At 52.4% G+C, this 19,434-nt stretch overlaps 6 protein-coding genes across 6 annotated transcripts; 3 read left to right on the top strand and 3 right to left on the bottom strand.

Moving 5' to 3' along the window:
- Positions 1 to 1,260: 1,260 nt before the first annotated feature.
- AYL99_03149 (6-phosphogluconolactonase) lies at positions 1,261 to 2,058 on the bottom strand (the record flags this gene model as incomplete). The annotated part of the gene is made up of 1 exon (XM_018834665.1): positions 1,261 to 2,058. One exon carries the CDS (start codon positions 2,056 to 2,058, stop codon positions 1,261 to 1,263), a length of 798 nt encoding a protein of 265 aa, XP_018697289.1.
- Positions 2,059 to 7,396: 5,338 nt separating this feature from the next.
- On the top strand, positions 7,397 to 9,003 carry AYL99_03150 (hypothetical protein; the record flags this gene model as incomplete). The annotated part of the gene is made up of 4 exons (XM_018834666.1): positions 7,397 to 7,474; positions 7,530 to 7,683; positions 7,731 to 7,917; positions 7,968 to 9,003. The coding sequence occupies 4 exons, from the start codon at positions 7,397 to 7,399 to the stop codon at positions 9,001 to 9,003; spliced, it is 1,455 nt and encodes a 484-aa protein (XP_018697290.1).
- A 3,482-nt stretch (positions 9,004 to 12,485) lies between these two features.
- AYL99_03151 (hypothetical protein) lies at positions 12,486 to 13,941 on the bottom strand (the record flags this gene model as incomplete). The annotated part of the gene is made up of 7 exons (XM_018834667.1): positions 12,486 to 12,522; positions 12,587 to 13,009; positions 13,072 to 13,212; positions 13,273 to 13,354; positions 13,424 to 13,567; positions 13,627 to 13,687; positions 13,873 to 13,941. The coding sequence occupies 7 exons, from the start codon at positions 13,939 to 13,941 to the stop codon at positions 12,486 to 12,488; spliced, it is 957 nt and encodes a 318-aa protein (XP_018697291.1).
- Positions 13,942 to 14,614: 673 nt separating this feature from the next.
- AYL99_03152 (hypothetical protein) lies at positions 14,615 to 16,177 on the top strand (the record flags this gene model as incomplete). The annotated part of the gene is made up of 6 exons (XM_018834668.1): positions 14,615 to 14,839; positions 14,900 to 15,023; positions 15,076 to 15,105; positions 15,161 to 15,257; positions 15,322 to 15,728; positions 15,873 to 16,177. The coding sequence occupies 6 exons, from the start codon at positions 14,615 to 14,617 to the stop codon at positions 16,175 to 16,177; spliced, it is 1,188 nt and encodes a 395-aa protein (XP_018697292.1).
- A 367-nt stretch (positions 16,178 to 16,544) lies between these two features.
- AYL99_03153 (hypothetical protein) lies at positions 16,545 to 17,850 on the bottom strand (the record flags this gene model as incomplete). Its single annotated transcript, XM_018834669.1, has 3 exons — positions 16,545 to 16,550; positions 16,622 to 17,726; positions 17,795 to 17,850. The coding sequence occupies 3 exons, from the start codon at positions 17,848 to 17,850 to the stop codon at positions 16,545 to 16,547; spliced, it is 1,167 nt and encodes a 388-aa protein (XP_018697293.1).
- Positions 17,851 to 18,725: 875 nt separating this feature from the next.
- Positions 18,726 to 19,385, top strand: AYL99_03154 (hypothetical protein; the record flags this gene model as incomplete). The annotated part of the gene is made up of 2 exons (XM_018834670.1): positions 18,726 to 19,042; positions 19,169 to 19,385. 2 exons carry the CDS (start codon positions 18,726 to 18,728, stop codon positions 19,383 to 19,385), a joined length of 534 nt encoding a protein of 177 aa, XP_018697294.1.
- Between the last annotated feature and the right edge of the window lie 49 nt (positions 19,386 to 19,434).

The following is a 19,434-nucleotide window of genomic DNA, read 5'->3' on the forward strand; positions in this document are numbered from 1 at the left end:
GTAAGCACCCAGGCATGATAAGCCTCGGCTTGAATGCAGTAATACTGTACATAACTTCTGCGAGTGGCAGGGACTGGTTACTCCGCCCCCGGGTTCTCCAGCAGCTCTTGGTTAATCCATACGCATGAGTCCAATCGCAAGAACAAACCTGTGCCAGAAATGGAGTCATAGCTTTCAAAGCCCAGCCGTCGGTGTGATTACTGATCGTTAATTTGTGGACTTTGCATGTGTAGTTAGGTAGAGGGAAGTGCAAAGGAATGACAAGACGGTGGACGATGCGGTCAGACGGGGATCGACCCTTCGTCGACGTACTGAGATGTGCTGCGTGCGGGGAGGAGGGTCAATGGTATGTAAGGGTGAATGAAGCGAGTTCGTGAGGTGGATACTAGACGGTAGATAGGTAGCGAGTAGATAACTCGTAGGTATCGATATGGATAGATGTTGTGTTGTGGAGGGAAGAAATCCATCGTAGGTGTTCCTAGGCGTCTCTTACGAATACGCCGAGCTTCACACAGAAAAGGCTTCGTCCAGATATGCAAATGACCTAAAACGACGCTTCAAGGGGGGTGGTCCGAGGAAGCCGGGGGATAAAAAGGTCCGATCAACTGGCCCAAGGAGTGAGCATGCACCTACATACACGCTGACTGAGCCCGTGTGGGGAGCTGGCAACCGGACGCCCTCTAGCCGATCGTGTGGCCGCCTGGAGATCTCGCCTGTGCCCGGTGCCTGCGGGGCCTCTTGGAGTGTGCGAAGCACGATAGGCTTTAACTAATTGCTTCCAGATAGGCGGGCCGCCAGCCGACCGCTCTACCTGCGTCAGATCGCAACGGCTGATCTTGACTTGGGCCAGTTGGCCCATTTTGACGACCGCAGATGATCATGTACCCATCTCGACGATCATGAATCCCCAGTAACCACTCCACGAGCGTTGATCGTTGTCATTTGTAGTTTCTCTAAAAAGTTACGTTGGCTCTACCACGGCGTGTAAGACGCACGTAGCCAAGGTAGTTACGGCGAATTGAATCGACAAGGGAAAAAATCATGACACCTGCCGCTGAGTCCCTTCGCTTTCTCAGGAGCTCAGAGCCGGAACTTGTGGCCAGACTCGATGAGATGACTGCTCAAAAGCCATTCATACCGCAAGTCCTGCGAAATTTCCTCCTCAACTGAAATGCAGTACGGGTCACCTTGCACACCAGCAAAATACGAAGTGTTTGTGCTCACCCAACACTCCTGCGACACTCCACAAACGCCGTCGCTTCACAAGCTACCCCTCCTAGGGAATGCTACTCCTTCGACCGCCGCATCATCGGTAAACCAGCTGACCTTCTCCCCGCCAGCCTCGTTGACAAGTCCACAAGGCAAGTTTCTTCCTTCATCATCCGCTTCCAAGATCTTCTTCAAAATATCCTTCTTCGCTCCTCCTGTAGCCACAAATGCAATCTTGTGGGCATGCGTTACCACGGGCAAAGTTAAGGTGATCCTTCTAGGCGGCGGTTTCGGGCTGTCCTCGATCGCAGCCACCCAGGCATCCGCTTCTCGCAGAAGTTCGTGGCCGGGGAACAGGCTGCAGGTATGGCCATCCGGCCCGCAGCCTAGGAGGATCAGGTCAAATATGGGCAGTTTCACAGAGTCCTTGTTGGCAAATATTGACATGAGAACCTCTTGGTACTTGTCCGCCAGCTCCTGGGTGTTGTCGAGCTGCGTCACATCGATGGGATGGACAACGGGCGTCCCTCGCTCGGGTGGAATTTTATCGAGGAGCTCTTTCTTCAGCAGCCCATAATTGCTGTCCTCGTGGTCAAAGGGTACGGCTCGTTCGTCGGCCAAGAAAATCTGCCATTTCGAGAATTCGGGCACGAATGAGGGGTCTTCATGGTGGCGTGGCCTGAGAAGCGCCTTTGAGAGGGTTGCGGGAAGACTGCCGCCTGAAACGGCGATTTTAAAGCTGCCGTGTCGTTGGAAGGCCGCCTTTTGACAGGCGAGGATGTAGGTGCGCAGATGCGCAGCGACTTCGTCGACGGTGGGGTAGCTAAAGAGGTTGGGTTGTTTGCCCATCTTTTTTTTTTCTCTCTGGTGTTTGGCGGGGCTAACTCGCGTAGGTCCTGACTCGAGACGGCTCACTTGGCCCTCGGCGGCAACGCAGGCCGCGATATTCGTCTTCCGTCCAACGGTATTCTTCCGGAAGAAAGTTGAGGATCGGATGAAGGCAAAGATCACCTGAGGATGTGCGCCAGCGATACAAGATCAAGTTGTATTGGGGAATCTGACGAGGTGAGGGGCTGTCTTGGGGGAAAATCGGTGCCGTGCTTCGAGCGAGTCCAATCGACTAGTGAATTTAGGGCAAGGAGAAGGAGCGTAAGGAACCAAAAGGAGGGTGACGATGAGAGCAAAATCGATCGAGGGAGAGTGGTACGTCTTTCACACCTGGCACAGACTCGAGGAATCGAGGAAATATACCTGCCTTGTCGCAAAGTTCGCAGTCGTCGATCAAAAAAGTGCGCAGGGGAAAATGCCTGGTGCAGACCAAGTTTGACGTCATGGTTACTCGGTCTGACAAGGGAACATGGGCCACTTCATTGGTGCGGCCATGCCGGGAAATCCTATCTGCCACCGTCAGACAAGACGATATTGAATCGAAAGGCCATGCAGATAAGTGATAAGCTCTGGAGTGCTGACTTTGCTCCAGGTGAGTGACTAAGCTTTTCTTCAAATTGGCTACGAGGCACAAACCGTACAAACGTTGATTCGGAAGAAGTCATCGTGAAGGTCACTGCCTACCCCGTACGCTGTGCAATTTGGACAGGGACTTGCTTCCAGTTCTTTCTACCTTTGCTTTAATCATTACGTCTCCATGTGATAATTAATCCTGGAATAAAAGTCCTCACGGAGAGACCGGAAAAGGAAATCCAGTGGACGAGTATGTCGTTGACAGTCTTCAGCAGCAGTGGCAGCCGCTCGTGGCCACAAAAGATTTGGGTAGAGACAATTTCGCTCGCCGTGAGTGATATTCTTGCCGACGTGGCTACCCACGAGAATGCCTCATATCTCAATACTCGAGGCACTTATGCCCGATACCTGATCATGTGGACGAGTACTCTCACAAGGGATGCTGTGGACGGACCATCGAAACCGATTGCCATTGTGGATGATGATTCCGGCCTTTCCTGGAACTCTCACTCTTCAGAAAACTTGCATCGATCTTAAACCCGTGGTCAAAACGGATAGGGGGCGCCGAGATGGTTGCGTTGCTATCCGAAACCAGATCGATCTCTGCAGCGTGTCAAGGATGTAACTTGTACGAAAGCCTCGGTTTCTTTCGGTTTTGCAACCTAAACAAACAGATCGGAGATGACGAAGGCTACTAGTGAAGAGCAACCAGGAAGATTTAGCTGAGCGGGGGCCCCGACTGCCCCTCTAGGTGTGGCGTTCGTCAACCAGACGCCCAATCATGCCCCGGAACATAAGCCCGCCAGTGAAAAAACCCAGCATGGAAGAGGCACAGTTGGGTCTTCCCAAGCCATGGCTCGCGGTGATTGGGGGGCAACAGCCGGAAAAAGTGCAATAACCCCCCGGGGGTGGACAACTGCGAGGCGTGAAAGGAAGCCTGAAGCCTGGAGTTCCCAGCCGGTTGCTGCTAAGGTTTTCTGTGCCGCCGCGCGTAAGGTCGATTTCCTGCGATCGAGCTGGGTGCTGGTCATCGAACATCTCATATGGAAGAATGCCATGTTTGTTTCCCATGCCATCGAAGATTTCATGCCCGTGTGTGCCTCCTGGACCATCGTCGTCTGCCCTGATTTGTCCATTCATCCCGTCATTATCCAGTTTCGACATGCACTAGCAATTCCCCATCCGCCCCCTGGTCCCGTTTCATCGCCTTCTATCCAAGATTCCCTCATGACCACCGTCGATATCCATACCACAACCCGTCGCAATCCCGGATCCCTTGTTCTGACTGCGTTATCATCTTGCTCGAGAGCAATTCCTCCCTGTTTTTCTCCTGTCGTCTTTCTCCCATACCGTCGTCAATTGAGAAAGAGCCGAGTTTGCTGAAGCCTCTTTCAGTATCAGCCCAAAGGCAACTGTGAATACCTTAGATACCCATTATCCACAAAATGGCTTCGTCGACGCCTCCTTCCATCTTGCAACTACAGACACTGGCCGCCAATGGTGCCAAACCAACCAAAATCAGTCCCAAGACCAATAAGAGCGACGACAGCATCAATACCTTGTCTTCGAGCGCTTCCGCTTCACCCAAGTCCTCCCTCGACATTGTTCGCTGCTCTCGGTGTCAACGATCCCTGAGCATTGATACCTCGCTTCCTGCTCAGAGCAGTGGCGCAGTCAGATTTGGCATGAACTCATACTACTGCCAAAGATGTGCCAACGTGGTGGGCTTTGTCAAATGAGCAGATGCATTTTGTTCGGGGCCATCCTTCATCAGAGGGTCCCCCTCTGTTCACCCCTCCTCCGATTGTCTTGCCTCCTCAATTTTCACCCTGGAACACTCGGAACGAAAGATTGAATACGATTGAGACCTGCGATTGGCGAGTAAGATGGGCAGGTGAAGACATCCGGAACAACGGACATCTCGTACGACAACGGATACAGCACACGGGGCAAACGCGGATTTTGCCCTATTGGCCATGACTCACGGAGATGTATATTCGGGACCTGTCGTGGGAGATTCTATGCAGGATGATCTCCCAGCGGTGCAACAAAGTGGACCGTGGGAATGGATCAAAAGCTGCGAGATGAGTTGGTTTTGGCAGCGAACACGCCGCCGTGGGCTGTTTTTAAAAGGCACCAGTTCTCACGGAGGGCTAGAGGCAGCTGCCATTTAGTCCGATCCAGCAACAAGGCCACGGGCGTACAAAGTGCATATTCTCTTTGCCACATTCTTGAACACGAGGGCGCAACAATCGGTGCGCTGCTACATTGGACACATTTGGGATATTTGAGCGTTGGAAGCATATATTTTTACTGCGCATACTGTGTACGTGGCAACCGCTGGAGCAATCTAGCACCATGTTATTTTTTTCTGCATAGTTGGGAAATATGGCTATAGTCAGGCAGGAAGTGAGAATAGCTTGGAGTTGCAAATTATTTTTCTGCCTCTTCCCACCACTCTTATCTTGATTGTTTGCGTCACACACTCTTAGATCCTGCAATCCAGACGCAACCCTGCTTTTAGGGGGGAATTGCTGCATGCGGGAGTATGTCTCTCTGGCATGTTCACTGGTCAATTGATCGAAGATCCAGTTCTCACAAAATAACAGCCACGCCACATGCACGAATGAGCAACTCGACCTAACACTCCGCCGATCGGTGGCCGACATGATCGCTGCTTGGCTTCTCCATTCGAACAAGCCTCATCCTATCTCTTTCGAGTCGTCTCACGACCACCCACAAGCGGAAGGTCGTACAGCAGCTGGTGTAAGCCTCCAATGAGGTGGAGGACAATCCGTTGTTCAACGGCCCAGATCTCGATGAGATAGACCCTCCCACATCTGGGTACCGGATCGGATGACCGTCGTACATAAATGCACCGAGTTTGGACATCGCATCGGAGCGTATCCCAGAATTCAGAGATCCTGCGGCGCCCGCTGTGCGACCAAGTGGAAACGGGGCGCAATCCCACAATGTGAAGAGGAGCATGAAGAGGTGGACTTGAGCTGAGCCACTGTTTGCTTGGGTCAGAGGCGACACCACCCTTTCGTGTCAAAGGACCGCAGCCCGCGTATCAGACTCGTTCGCGGACAGCCATCGAATGTGCAATGATGGCATCTCAGTCCCAAACAAGCTGGTGCATGGTGGTGTCTTCCGTCTCCCCGGCGTCCTCCTTGCGACTTGACAGCAGCATCGTAACGTGAAAAGGCGGAACTATGGGCGCCTCCTGCATGTGGAGCGGGCAATCGAGCACCGAGATTTGTGGTGTCCCCGCTGACCCTGGCAAGTCATCAATACGCCTGCTACGCGAGAGTCTTTTTTGGTCCCTAACCCTACCAAGGCGTGTGGCATTACACTGTCCTCCCCTCCAGAAGCGCTCCGGAGCATTCTTAGCTTCTAGGGCGCTTTCCCAAGAGCCTACTCGACGATCGTGAGGTGAACAGGCTGGACACCTGAACGACTCGTTCTTTGAGATCGAGGGTTTCGCCTGACCCGAGGTTGGCACGCGATCCATCCCAACAGGGGTCCAAACTCGGATGCTTCACGAACGTGTCTAGAGGTTGGGAATGCGACCATCTTGCCCTTGGCACCAGCCTTTCTCCAGTTCCATGGCCGAATCCACCCTCAGCGGCTGGGGCCGGAGGTATCTTATAAGCTCATGAGGGCTTCCGGACCCAGTCGAACCAAAGAATCTTCTCTTGACTTGCAGCAAGACCTACCGCTTTTTACGTCAGGACTCCAGAGAATGCAGCAGCGGTCGTCTTTGCACAGACACGGACCCTCTCCCTTTTCCAAGGTTGCAACTATTGATTTTGACAGATTCTAAGGGTCCCTCCACATGCCTGTCATGACCCGTTGGCCCCTCTCAAAGAGGCTTGCAGATGAACCACCGCCTAGGTATTGGTCGCGCGTTCAACAAGGATATTCCCATATCCCCGGGTCTGATACAGCAACATGGAGGCTTGCTCAGCTGGCATGATTGTCTTGTTCTCTCCTCCTCCAAGAGCAGAGATGCCTCGTCGCCTAATAATGCAAGCCCGAAGCGATCTGATATCAGATTTCCGCCGATTGGGGGTCACCTGCGAGCTTCTAGGCGACCTATGCTGTTGGATCTTCCATTGGGTTCGGCTCAAGAGACTCGATGACATCTTCTCCACTATGAAATCAAGTAGTAATCGCAAACAGATGTACTGCATCAAGGATTCAAGCCACTGTGTACCATGGTCGCAAAAGCCTGGGTAGGTCAAGTCTATAAATCAGTCTTCAGTTTCGCTCGGAAAGGCTGGTCTTCTCCTCGAACCCAAGACATCTTCACCGTGTCAGAAGTTTTGTCTCTTGCTATCAGCTTCCCCCGTCGAAGCAGGCCGGGCTCCTATTGTCTTGCTACCCCCGGAAAAAGAACTCATGATTCCACCTACCCCTGCTTGTCCACCTTCCTCTTTCTGGTAATCTCTAGGCAGGGGGCCACTTGCGTCTCTGGAGGGAAAAGCGGCCAGGGGCTCCTATCAGCCTGATCCATATGCATCAGTTCGAATCTATAAAGGCTGACCTTCACCTTCTGTTCCCACACAATTGCGGTGAGGGCGTTTGCCAGCAAGACTGTCAGATCCACTGGCCCATCTCCGGTCATATGGTAGAAGAGCAACCCAGAAACGCCGACAGCTTTGATAGGCGGATAGGGTTCACTTTAAAACATTGACAGTTTGGTCACCAGCCTTGCTGGAAAATGCCTCAGAGGCAGGAACGCCATCGACGCCGTCATTCGAGCAAAGACGAGCAACCCTATATTATCCTCGTCCAAGATGTAGGTCAGGGTGGTCCAAATCTGTGCAAATCCGAGGCTGACATGGATCTCCTAGATTCCACGCCACTGCCGATGGCAAGAGCTCAAGGACATGACACGAAGTCTCGGGGGTGAACAGAGCTTGAAAGCTGAAGTTTTCAATGTTGGAGACGGAACCCAGCTGGGTCATTGCACCATCAAGGGAAGGGCCGACGCCGTCAAGGTCTATGGTATGTTTAATGCTCAGAATTGCTGTGTAGACGCTCACGAGATACAGAGAACCTCTGCACTCAGGGGTGGAATGGCTACCGTGTGCGTGTCAAGTTGGTTGCCCAAGAGAAGGACGGGAGCTTGAGAAAAATCGAGGGACCCAAGGAAAGCAATGGGATCGTCCCCTCTGAGAGACCAGCCGGACTTTTCCATCCAACCCTACCAGGACCTGCTGCGACGGCACGGTCTTCTGCGTACGTCTTCTGGACGGGAAATTGCTGTCCTCTTCTGACATTTCTGGCAGAAACCCTCTCTACACGACCTCTGCTCATCCGCCAGCGTCCATGAGCTACACTACACAGTATGCAACCATGACTTCCTGGGCTGGTCAACCAAGCGTGCCTTCACTCACTCCCACCCTAGCTCCTACTACGATGGCATACTTATCTGGGGTCTGTCCGCCTCGATCTTCATATCTGACGCCTTCAGCTCATGCAGGTAACGTCGGCCCAGCAACCCCGAACAGCATTCACTTTTCCGGTGACTCTGGACTGCCTCCGCCAACGTCTTCTGCGCCTCCCCCCGTCCGTCGTGCCAATGACGGCAGCAAAATCTTCATCTCTGGATTACCATATTACCAATCTGAGAGCGAACTGCGTGGCATCCTCAAACGCTACGGCAGCGTTATCTACCTCGAGATCCACCCTGACAGCCGCAACCCGGGGAAGAACAAGGGCACAGCACGGGCACGATATAAAAGCCCCGCCGAAGCCCTCGTCGCCGTCCGCGACCTCGACGGTCGATATCTGTCTAACCGCAAGATCAGCGTCAAACAGGAGAAAGACGAGCCTTCGATGACCACGGCGAGCAAGGCGTCCAGCTCAGGGTCATCCCGGAGTGCGATGCAGGAGACAAAGAGTGGAAGCAGCTCGTCGAAGCAAAAGAAGATCGGTGGATGTGCTTCTAAGACCAGCAGTTCCAAGTCCAGAAGGAGTGTCACTGCATCGGTCAAGGAAGCAGCGAGAGGACCGTCTCGGTCTAATAGAGATAGAACGGGATACAGCAGCGGCTCGACATCCCCACAAGGTCCCCTTGTCGTCAATGGTGCACGACGTTCTTCGACTCGACGAGGTAGCTGGGGTGAGAAATCCGCAGACGACAGTGATGACAGCAGTGATGATACTGAATGTAGTGACGAGGGTGCGACGCTGGTGGACGATGAGGAAGAAGAGGAAGAGGACGACGACGACGACGACGACGACGACGACACAGATGATGGCGTGCGAAAGGTATGTCCGTATATCACGCTGGTTCATGTTAACATTCCCGTTCAGCAGTAGCATTGCCCTAACTATACCTACAGATAAGAAGTATGCACCATCGAGGCAGGCTCTGAGATCGCTGAAGCCGTGTATCTCCCTGGACAGTCAATCTGATGGCCCAAAGTGTATGTGGCTGGCGATTTGCCGGTGGAGTATGATTGCACCACATCGCCCTCTCGACAAGAAACGCCAGGAGAAAAGACTGTAACTCAACACACACTGGAACGCAATGGGCAAGGAACCTTTGAGAGGCTATGAGGCATGCTGCCTACGTGTTCATCTATTTCATGGGGCTTGTTGTATGCATCGTTGCTACAGTGCCGGCTTTTGACTGCCGCTTTTTTGCTCGCTGCGATGGTTGTCTGTTACCTTGTGACTTTGTTCACTCAAAAGTTGATATGTTCTTGTCTTTTTTGATTAAGAGAATCGAATCTTTCGCTCCCACAAGCACTATTTGACACACTGGGGGATTCTGCTTCCATATTCTCTGGTCTGATGCGCTCGAAACTGTTGCCTGTTTAAGCTCGTCCTGTCATAGTCCCTCCCTCTCACGCGCGACAGTTAACTCAACCTACAAATATCCTGTTACCACGGTTGTATCTCAGATTGATCGGTCTGTTATATCTGTTCTGTCTGTGTCTCGCACACGTACACCAAAAATCTATTCTCTCTCTTTCTCTCCCTCTCCCTCTTCCTCTTCCTCTCTTCCGTGCTGAACCTGACCTGACCTGACCTGCCGGACAAGTGACCAACCACCATAAGTGCTGTTCCGAGGGCAGTCTTCCTAGATAGGTTGCTGTATTGTATTGCAGTCAGCGTCCAGAAGGGGGGGGAAAGGGGCTCCTGGAACAAGCAAGCACAGTGCGTTCACCCGATAGTCCCCTCCACGGATCCGCACAAAGACATGGCTGAGATGCAGAGCATGACGAGCCAGAACCGCCGGGTGGGTTTGAAGGGTTTACTTTCGGTGGGCGAGGAGGGGTGGGTGTCGTTGGTGGGAGGTGGCGGACGCGACGAGACATCGCGCTGCTGTTGTTGTGTCTCTGGGCTGGCAAAGATGCTCACGTTAATAACGCTCCTGTTGGTGGTGTCTCTACTGCTCACGGTTGTGGTCGTCGTAGCGCTCTCCATGGTGGTGGCGGTGGCGGTGTTCAAAAGCAAGGAGAAGCAGACTGATGTCGGTGATGGTGGGAAGCACAGTCAAGTTCGATGTCGAGCCCAAGGTCGAGGGAGTAGAGCTCCTCAACTCAACCATTGCTCAATCGTAGTGCCACATACGTATGCAACGAGCAGCATTCCCCAAGGTGCATTGTAACCTGACCAGCTTCAGTGTCGATCATCTGCCCGGTTCTCGAGGAGGTTGGGGCTACTGAGGCGATCTTCTTAGCGCATCTTGCGCCATGTGTGCGTGCGTGCGACAAGGCTGTGCCGGGGAGATATATATATACATTATATCATCCCCAAACAGTGCTCCGTCCCTTGCCATTTTCATTCAGGAAAGGGAGCGAGGCCGCTTTACTCGGGCACGTGGCGGATGCTCGGCCAAGCATGGGAGCTACAGTAGAGTACGAGGGAGCGCGCCCGAGCACTGGACGAGCAGTCAGGAGCTTCTCTAGTGCCTGTTCTCATAAGCCAGTTCGGGCTCAGGGGCTCAGGGGCTTCTTCGATCATGAGCCCTATACCACGATGCTCAGCGGCGAAATCTTAATCTCTCTAAAGTCTATTTCCGCTTCTAAACCTGAGCATCTCGCTATTTGACCCGTGTCGTGACCCAAGCCATGCTGAGCCGTGTCTGTGCAATCCTGAGCTCGGCTTGGCAAGCCCTGAGGCACGCCCGTGAAATGTTTTTGCCTAAGTCTATGCGGGTTCCCATGTGCCGGGCCCACTCTCGGTTATTGCTGCCGAGCACCGTAAAGGCACTTTTCGGTCTCCCCCCCGGCACTAAACACGTGCGGTAAACTCCGCTCCCACAGCCAGAAATTGACTCGGACAATAATTTTCATGGCCAAAATCTGTCCCAAATCCAATCAATAAATTGCCTTGGTGGTCTAGGTATGATTTTCCGTCTACATGGTCTTTGATTCAAGCTAACTTTCCGAAAGTCGGTTATGACGTCGGTCTCATAAAATATTTATGATCTTGTGAACACACAAGGGCTATCCGAAGGTCACGAGTTCGATTCTCGTCCGAGGCATGTTCCTTTTTTTGCTGTTTATTTTGATGCCTGCTTTCCGTCATCTGAGATCTTATCAATATAGCAATTTCCAAAAGTTTTAGTTTTTGAGGTGAGGAGAGGTGGTGGTGGGACTACTACCTACAGAGGCGCATAACTTAGGTAAGATCCAACCCTTACCTATTTCTTTCTGTACACACTAAAACCTAGTCACCTGGAATGTCCTTGATATCATCTGGATCCTGGGATTCGAGCAGGGTCAAGTAAGACTGGATGGAAGATAGCCCATCGTCTCGGATGTAAGCGCCTGCGAGAGATACCGCAAGAGGATTGGCTTCCAGCTTTTGGACTAGTTGAAGCGCGTCGTCGAGCTCACGTTGTCGAGCACGGTCCGACATGGGCTTTGACTTCCACCTCTCTTCCATCCCGAATGATTTTGATCAGAGGCTGCGCAGCTTCATCGAGACCAATTTCCACGAGGTGGAGTCGCGCACCGAGATGGACGCCTTTCCTCCGGGTTGTGATCAGAATCCTGCCTTGTCCTTCAGGTGGTAGGTATGTGCTAATGCCATTTTCGATCGTAGTCTCCTCGTCGAAGTTGTCCAAAATCAGGAGCCATGGCTGATCTTTCGGCTCCTTCAGCCAAGCGAATAAATACTTCACGGCGGCGCTGCCGGAAATATTAAGTTCGTCGGCGACGTGGCTCCTTCTAGGGCAAGCTCGCTCGCGATCTCTTTGTAACCACTGAATAGAGTCCGTTCTGTTGTGCCGTCGATCCACAGCTGAGACCCATAATAGTCGGACTGTTCTTGAGCGTAGTGGAAAGCGAGCTGTGTCTTGCCAATGCCGCCCCCATGCCCCAAAGAATGAAGGCTGAAGGCATCGTCGTTGCCTCTTTCGTCAAGCTCGCATGGATGAGACTGATGATCGATTCGGGTTGCGAATCTGTACAGATACAACAAGTGCACACTGCTACGAGTTTTCTTTCTTACAGACTAGATCAGTTGTGCTTTTCAGACAGTGAATGGGAGAAAGATTGATCCTGATCCTTTCTTGTTCTATTCGTTCAGGATGGCCCATAGCAAGTTGACCTCGTTGTTGATTTGTTCATGTGCCTCGAGTGCGCACCTCCCTCCATACTATTTGTTCTTTTCTCTCCCTCGAACAGCTACATTGTGTCGGCCAATGATACGGGATCCTAAAAATGAGTTCCTCCTGGGCGGTTGTGTTGCTGTCGCAACTATTGCTTTAGTAAAGTCATAACAGCGTCCATTGACTACCTAGTCAAATCCTGTGGTACAAGTTCCGTCGCCCTACCATACCACGGTCATGATGCCTCCGGCTTCTGCCCGTATACGACAACGCTAGAGATCGGATTAGCTTTTGGATCCTTCCAACACCGGGAGAAGGAACGGGAGTTCTCCTTACAATGAAACATAGCTGTGAAACCGTTGGTTCACAAGTTCCTTCCTCATCTGCGCCAGCAAGACCTCCAATTCCTCTCGCGTTTTGCCCAGGTTCGCTGTATAGCCTCGAAGCAAGAATGCCTGCGCGCCTTCCATGACATTCACCAGCTCCAACGCACCGACCTTCTTTAACCTCGGATCCCGAGGCCAGGGAGAGGTGGGGATTTTGAAGATGTGCTCGTGGATGTTCTGGAAGCCGGCCTCGGCCATCCACGACCTGTAGCTCCAAGGAGCGTCAGGCGCGGCCCCGATCCGAGCCGCGATCTCTTGGAACGTGTCGCACACCTCGACGTACGCTGATCCTTCCTTGGGCAAGGTACCGTCATCGCTCTTGGGCACTGGCCACACGCAGGCAAGTTCGAGGTACCCTCCCGGCTTGAGGTGGCTGGAACCGGTGCTAATTAGTTCAGGCCGCTTTTTCGGATTTGCTTTGGAACTGCTGCTCACCTGTACGCCTGCCCGATGAGCCTGGGCCAATCGCGAATCGAGTGGTAGAGATCTCGGCCGTGGATATAATCGAATGAGTTTTCTGCATACAGCCAATCTTCTTCTGCATCATCAATCTCGAACTGGCAATTGGGAGGGACCCTATTTGCTTCTCATCAGCCTCTTTGAACCTCTTCGATTTGGACCAGGAAAACCGCTAACCATGGGGGTTGGATCGGCGAAATATCCGTTCCGAGGACTACGGCCGACGGGAACATATCGGCGAGGTAGATGGCAAAGATTCCTTACTACTGTGTCAGAACCTCTCTTCTCGAGCTTGGGGATTCGTGGATTGCAAGTTAGAAGTAAGTACCCGTGCCGGTGCCAATATCTAACATCTTCTGGGGATTCGGAGGCAACGGGGCAAGAAATAGCTTGTTGTTCTGCAGCAGAGTGTACTTTTCGTGGTTCATGTCGATCCGGTCCAGCTCATAATCGTCAACGGGCAAGCCATATTCTAATAATCCACGTTAAAAAGTCTTCAGAAGGGGAGTTGGGGACTAATATCCATATTACCATTTCGTCCGTACGCGGCATACACACGACCATTCTCAATCCGCCCGTTTCTGATCTCCGACTGGATCGAGGTACAGTAACTAGACGTGCTTTTGAAGGGGATTTTTCGTCAGCAATATGATATAGGAGATTGAAGGCTGGCTCAGCTAAATCACCTCGATTCTGCAAAACCTTCGTCTTCGGGCGGGGACTGCAATATCGCGGGTTCGGCAAAAACTCCTGGAGCAGAGCATGGATCGAACTTACGTCTGGCTCTATGGCCGCCTGCGTGATCTGCTGGATCTGTTCATTGTTGTCCGGTGGTGTATCTGCCATTGCTTAGTCGTCTCTATTTTATCATGATGTGATCTCATATGGAAAAACCATCGTCTTGCAGACCATTGAGCTTTCTGAAACTTAATCTACGCGGAAACCACGGACGCTATGTAGTCGGCACTTGGGGTGACGCTTCCTGGTGAGTGGGGGAGTACTTTTGACGGGCGGAGTCTCTCCCGTTGGCCAGTGAGAGTTCACACCTGAGGAAGCAACTGAGAAAGCTGGCGGAGGCTGGGATCCGGTGTGTGGGGCCGTAGGCCGGGACTATTACCGGCTCTGCCAGCCCGCGAGCCGTGCCGATAGCGGCCGAGAACGGCGAAATACTCACGCTGAGTCGTCCAACTCTTTTTTGGCGACTCCATTTGACAGAGGGCCACGATGCAACCAAAACACCCTCGTACCTGCAACCAGCTCAATCGAGACGGTTGCCAACATACCCTTCCCATGGCCGGATCACCTCCCGAGGTGTCATGGTCCATGGAAGAGGTCTGATTGCAACTCCCGCGTAATCCTGCCGGCCTTGTGAGGGGCAGAAGAATCCTATCGAGGGGTTTTGATCCCCCTCATCGAAAGTAGAAACCTTGTCATCTGCCATTACGGTCTTTTATTCAGGCATCGATTGAACCCCTGGAGAAAGTTATTCAGCTTTCCACCCGTCTCTTGGTCTGCTACAATGAGCTCCCAAGGAAACGACCCGCCCGCTTTGGATGTCGCCGCAAGTGAGCTCATCGAGTCTCTCAACGCCCTGACGAATCAGATTTATGAGACCTCCAAGGACTACAAGGACCCCTCGGGGCAACAGGGTCTGCTGCTGCGTCAACGAATGACCAATGCGGCCCGGCAGATCATCAACGTCGTCCGGGAGCCTGGTGAGACGCCATATGAATTCTCGACACACGTGAGTGTTTTTATCCCTCCCTATACACCCTGGACCATGCCCAACTGAGACTTGCTCCAGATGGCCGAGATGGGGGCGATTCGGATGTTTATGAAGATGAAAGCATTTGACAAGATTCCGTTGGAAGGAAGCATTTCCTACGAGGATTTGGCGGCCAGTCTCGGTGCTGAGGTGCCGCTCGTCAGTACGCTTGATTGGTTGCACATTTCGCCGAGGCATGACTGACCCGTTGCCAGCTCGCATGGCTTGGATGATGGTGGCTACAGGTCAGTTTGGGCGGATATGACTGCGCTCGAGTTTCGCCGTCTCAACCCGTTACAGGTTTCCTCCATCAAATCGGGGAGGACCGTGTCGCACATTCCAGGCTTTCGAAGCTCTATGTCTCTGGAAACGCCCAAGGGGTCTTTTTCCAGATCATGTAAACCTCCCGGCCCCCCCTCGCTTCGTGCGATGTGTGACACTGAGGACTATTCTGTTTCCAGGTTCGATGAAGCCATGGTCCCATGGGTCCAGTGGCCGCAATTCTTCGCCAAGTACGGTCTGAAAGAACCCAAGTTGGGGAATCACAATCCCCATTCGTTCGCTTGGGGCGACCCGGACAAGAATTTCTGGGAGGTCATCAGCAAGGACCCGGAACGTCTGGTCGATTTTAATCAGAGCATGAATACGCTCGACGAGGTGCTGCCGGTGACGGGCATGTACGATTTCAGCTGGATTGCGAAGAACACGGAGGGTCCCGAGGACAGACCGTTGATCGTCGATGTCGGCGGTGGCAAGGGCCAGGCCCTCAAGCGCATCATGGCTGCGTTTCCTGAGATCCCGGCCAAGAGACTGGTGTTGCAAGACCGGGCACCGGTCATTGAGGAAGTCATTCAGGCCAACGAACCCGGTTTTGAAGAGGTCAGGAAGATTCCGCATGATTTCTTCCAGCCGAACCCTGTCAAAGGCAAGTTCTATCTACCCTTCTCTTCCTTCCTTCCCACCTCGCCTTTCCCTCCGCGAGTCTAACTCCCCCTTTTTTCCTCCTTTCCAGGCGCTCTCGTCTACTACATCCGGCGCTGCATGCATGACTGGTCCGACGAGAACGATCGCATCATCCTCTCTCACCTCGCCGACGCCATGGCCCCGGACTCCAGAGTCCTAATCACCGAGCAAGTCATGCCCAATCCGCCCACGGCCCTGAATGCCTGGACCGATCTCTGCATGATGAATCTCGGTGGCAAGGAGCGGACCGAGAAGATGTTCGATGACCTGACAGCGAGTGCTGGGTTGAAGATGGTCGGCGTGCACAAGAGCTTGGCGACTGACGTTGCGGTTATCGAATGCGTCAAGGTGTGACCAGACAGAGAGGGAAGTGTCAAGTTGGACGCTGGTCTAGAGACGTGGCCCACAGCCTGATTTGAGGTCCCGGCGCGCCCCCCCACCCGCCAAATATATACAGCAGGGGCGTATGACACCATCCTCATAAGACTATCAAGTATGAATCTCCTTCCTCGCTGTCCCATTGTGAGAGAATTTTGTTTCTGTGGATTGGCATCAGGACGGGGCTCCCTGTGGGTCACCCAGTACTCGGGCATGCTCCCCCGGCACTCCCCCGTACTCTACCATGGCTCCCACAGAGACAGATATAGACCCGGTTGCACCGATACCGTACAAGCTGTGGAGTGACATATCACCGACATAAACACTATGCAAGAACTAAGAATTATAACTCTCACCCCCCAAATCTCTGTGCAGACGGTCAGCTTGATGTTGGCAATCATCGTTGCCAAGAGAGAGCACATTGTAGGCGTCAGTTGGGTATGCAAATCCTGCAGCAATCGCATTCCGACGATCATCTTCTCCGACATCGTCGAGCAGGGTTTGGCCGTGGACAGTCATCAGGATCCTCGCTGCAAATCCCAAGGCTCTCGGGACCCCATTCCAGATAAAGCCTGGCCTCTTCACCAGCACATCTTTGGCTTTTCTGTAAAGGCGCTTTGCAGTGCAGTGAATGACCGTCGGATCTTGCACACATCGTGACAGGAAAAAAAGAAACTGGTGCCGGAAGATGAACACGCGCTCGTCGTCCTCTCCAAACTTCTCGAGGGCGCATAAAATGAGCTTTTCGTATTCACTGCTGAGCGGCCGGACATGGGAAGTCGTCTCGTTCCAGCGGATAAGGTAGTTTGTTTCCATCTGCGGGATCGTGAAGGTTTCCGTAGGCCAGGCAATTCTTAGTCGCCGAATGGCGTGAAAGTAACCTCGTTCAAGGAGGCCAGTCACTTCGTCACGAGGAGCCGTGTACACAACCTCAATCAAGCGATTCAACAGAAGAGGGAGGCCGTTTTGATCATTCTCTGTTTCTGCCAGGATGGCTGCAAATAGGGCCTCGATCGGATATTCGTTGCGAAACCAATGTTGTGCGTCCTCTGTTTGTTGCATGTCCAACAGCTGTCGGCAGATTCTCCAAAAGAATATGAGAGCGTTGGCTTCCCTGGTCGCTCGGATTGCGGCTCGCACCCCGTCAAGAATCTGACGCCAGGTCTGTGAGAACTTCGCTTGAGCCTTTGGGTTCATGAGGTCAGGGAGTCCGATTGTGATCTGGTTCAGCTCTTGCCAGCTGATCTGGTAGTCCTCGCCGGGAGTAGAATACAGCAGATCAAACTCCCTTACTGCAGCCTGGTTGGCAGTGAAGTAGCAGTCGATATATGAATTCACCCAATGTTGTACCTTGTCTTCTCGCGTCCTGATATCGTCTTGGTAGAAACCAGCTTGGACTGGGGAAGGCAATATGGTAGTCTCCTGAATGCTTCGAGAATACGGTCGCTGATCTTCAGACTTTTGTGCTTGATCAGCACTCATGCTGCCCCATTTCTTGGTCCTCAAACGATTCAGCTGTTTCGCACTTTGTAGCCTCTTAGTATATGAAACAAATAGTTGTTTCTCTGACAGGATACCCCGAGCGCAGCGTACCTTGTGCTCACCCCGTATACCTTTTTGAGAGCGTGCTGTATCTTCTTGTCAGACATTTCCTCGCGGAGACGAAGAACTATTGGTCGAAATGACTCTAATGTTGCTGAACTTGGGGAGTCATTTCTGGTGATCTCCTCCAACCTGGGGAGTTGCTTTTCCATTGGCGTATAAGAGATTTGAGTCGTGCTGAAAGCCTTGAGTTTTAATCCAAGAGTGCCAAAGATGAGGCTGGGTCGAGCGTTTGATGTTCGGATCTGAAAATGCGAAAAGCTTACAAGTATGATATACTATACCGATGGAACACATTCTGGCAGCCCGTGTTCTTTCCTCGCAAATAAGGCATCTCGTGAAAGGACGCCTGGTGCGAGACCAGAGCGTGCTTATTTGCGAGCTTAGCGAAAATGTCCTGTGCATGGCCGCTAGCTGAGTTGGCAATTGAGAGAGGTAACTGTCGGACAGGAGCCCAGGTCTAGATCTCCAGCCTCACCAGTCTCTGTGCCAGGCGGCGTCCGCCTTAGTGGTCGTCCACGATAGTCACTCGCCTATTGGTGAGATTCCTGAACCTGCCCTCGTGCATATTTTGGGCGGCTCTGGTTAGCTTCAGGGCAAGGCAACATAATCTTCCCCTATCATGTGGCATCTGCAGTTTCGGCCAACACAAAAAGCATGGTGGAATCCGAAATCAGCAAGACATCAGATCAAGAGCTTCCGAGCATCGAGATGTTCAGGAGGCACTAGGAGTTGCTGACGATACCTATACTTACAATCATCCAGCGAAGCTTGACTTCTTTTCACATTCGCTTGGTTGGAATTTGTCAAACTTCCCCGTGCTTTACCAAGGCGCCGCCTCCTTTCACAGGACCTAGCTCATCTCGGATCATTGGAAAGAGCTGCATACAGGAGACTCCAATTCCGGGCTTCTCATTTCGTCATGGGCAATACGCCGCCGACGCGAATGTCCCAGGAAGGCATAGAGTTCCTGAAGTACCAGGAAGGATTCAAGAGCGAGTTTAGCCAGGACGGCAGAAGCGCAGCAAGTGGACAGTCGATTGGCTTCGGTATCAACAGCAATGCAAATTCTATAATCTGCGCCCAAATTAAAGAAGAATTCCAAAGGACAGGCAAACCCCTCAGCAAAGAGCAGGGGGAGGTTTATCTGAAGCAAGTCCTACCGCAATACGAGAAAGCTGTTAGCAGCCTTGAAAACTCGGACAAGCTGAGCCAGAATGGGTTCGACGCGCTCGTGAGGTATAGTCGACCTTCTTTTTCTTCCTTTCAGCTCCGATCAGGCAAACTCCATGAGTCTGTTTGGAGACGGCGCTAGGAAAATGAAAGTAATCGAGCACTCGAGGCTGACGGTGGAAATTGTAATAGCCTCGCCTACCATAAAGGAGGGACAGGAATGAGGAAAACGGTCGGAGAATACATGAAGACACAGGATATGAAGGGCGTCTACAAAGCAGTCAAAAATGACCAGACAACAAGCAAAGCCGGGGAGACATATTCCAAAAGGAGACTGGATGAAGCCGAGCTATTCAGATCAAGCAACGGTTACAACTCCACCATCAAGGAAGGGAGAAAGACCGGATGAGGGAGACTGAGTCATGAGCAACTCCCAAAGATAGACTCGGAGGCTATGA

The sequence above is a fragment of the Fonsecaea erecta genome, assembly GCF_001651985.1.
Source record: "Fonsecaea erecta strain CBS 125763 chromosome Unknown Scaff2, whole genome shotgun sequence".
NCBI classification, from domain to species: Eukaryota; Fungi; Ascomycota; class Eurotiomycetes; order Chaetothyriales; family Herpotrichiellaceae; genus Fonsecaea; species Fonsecaea erecta.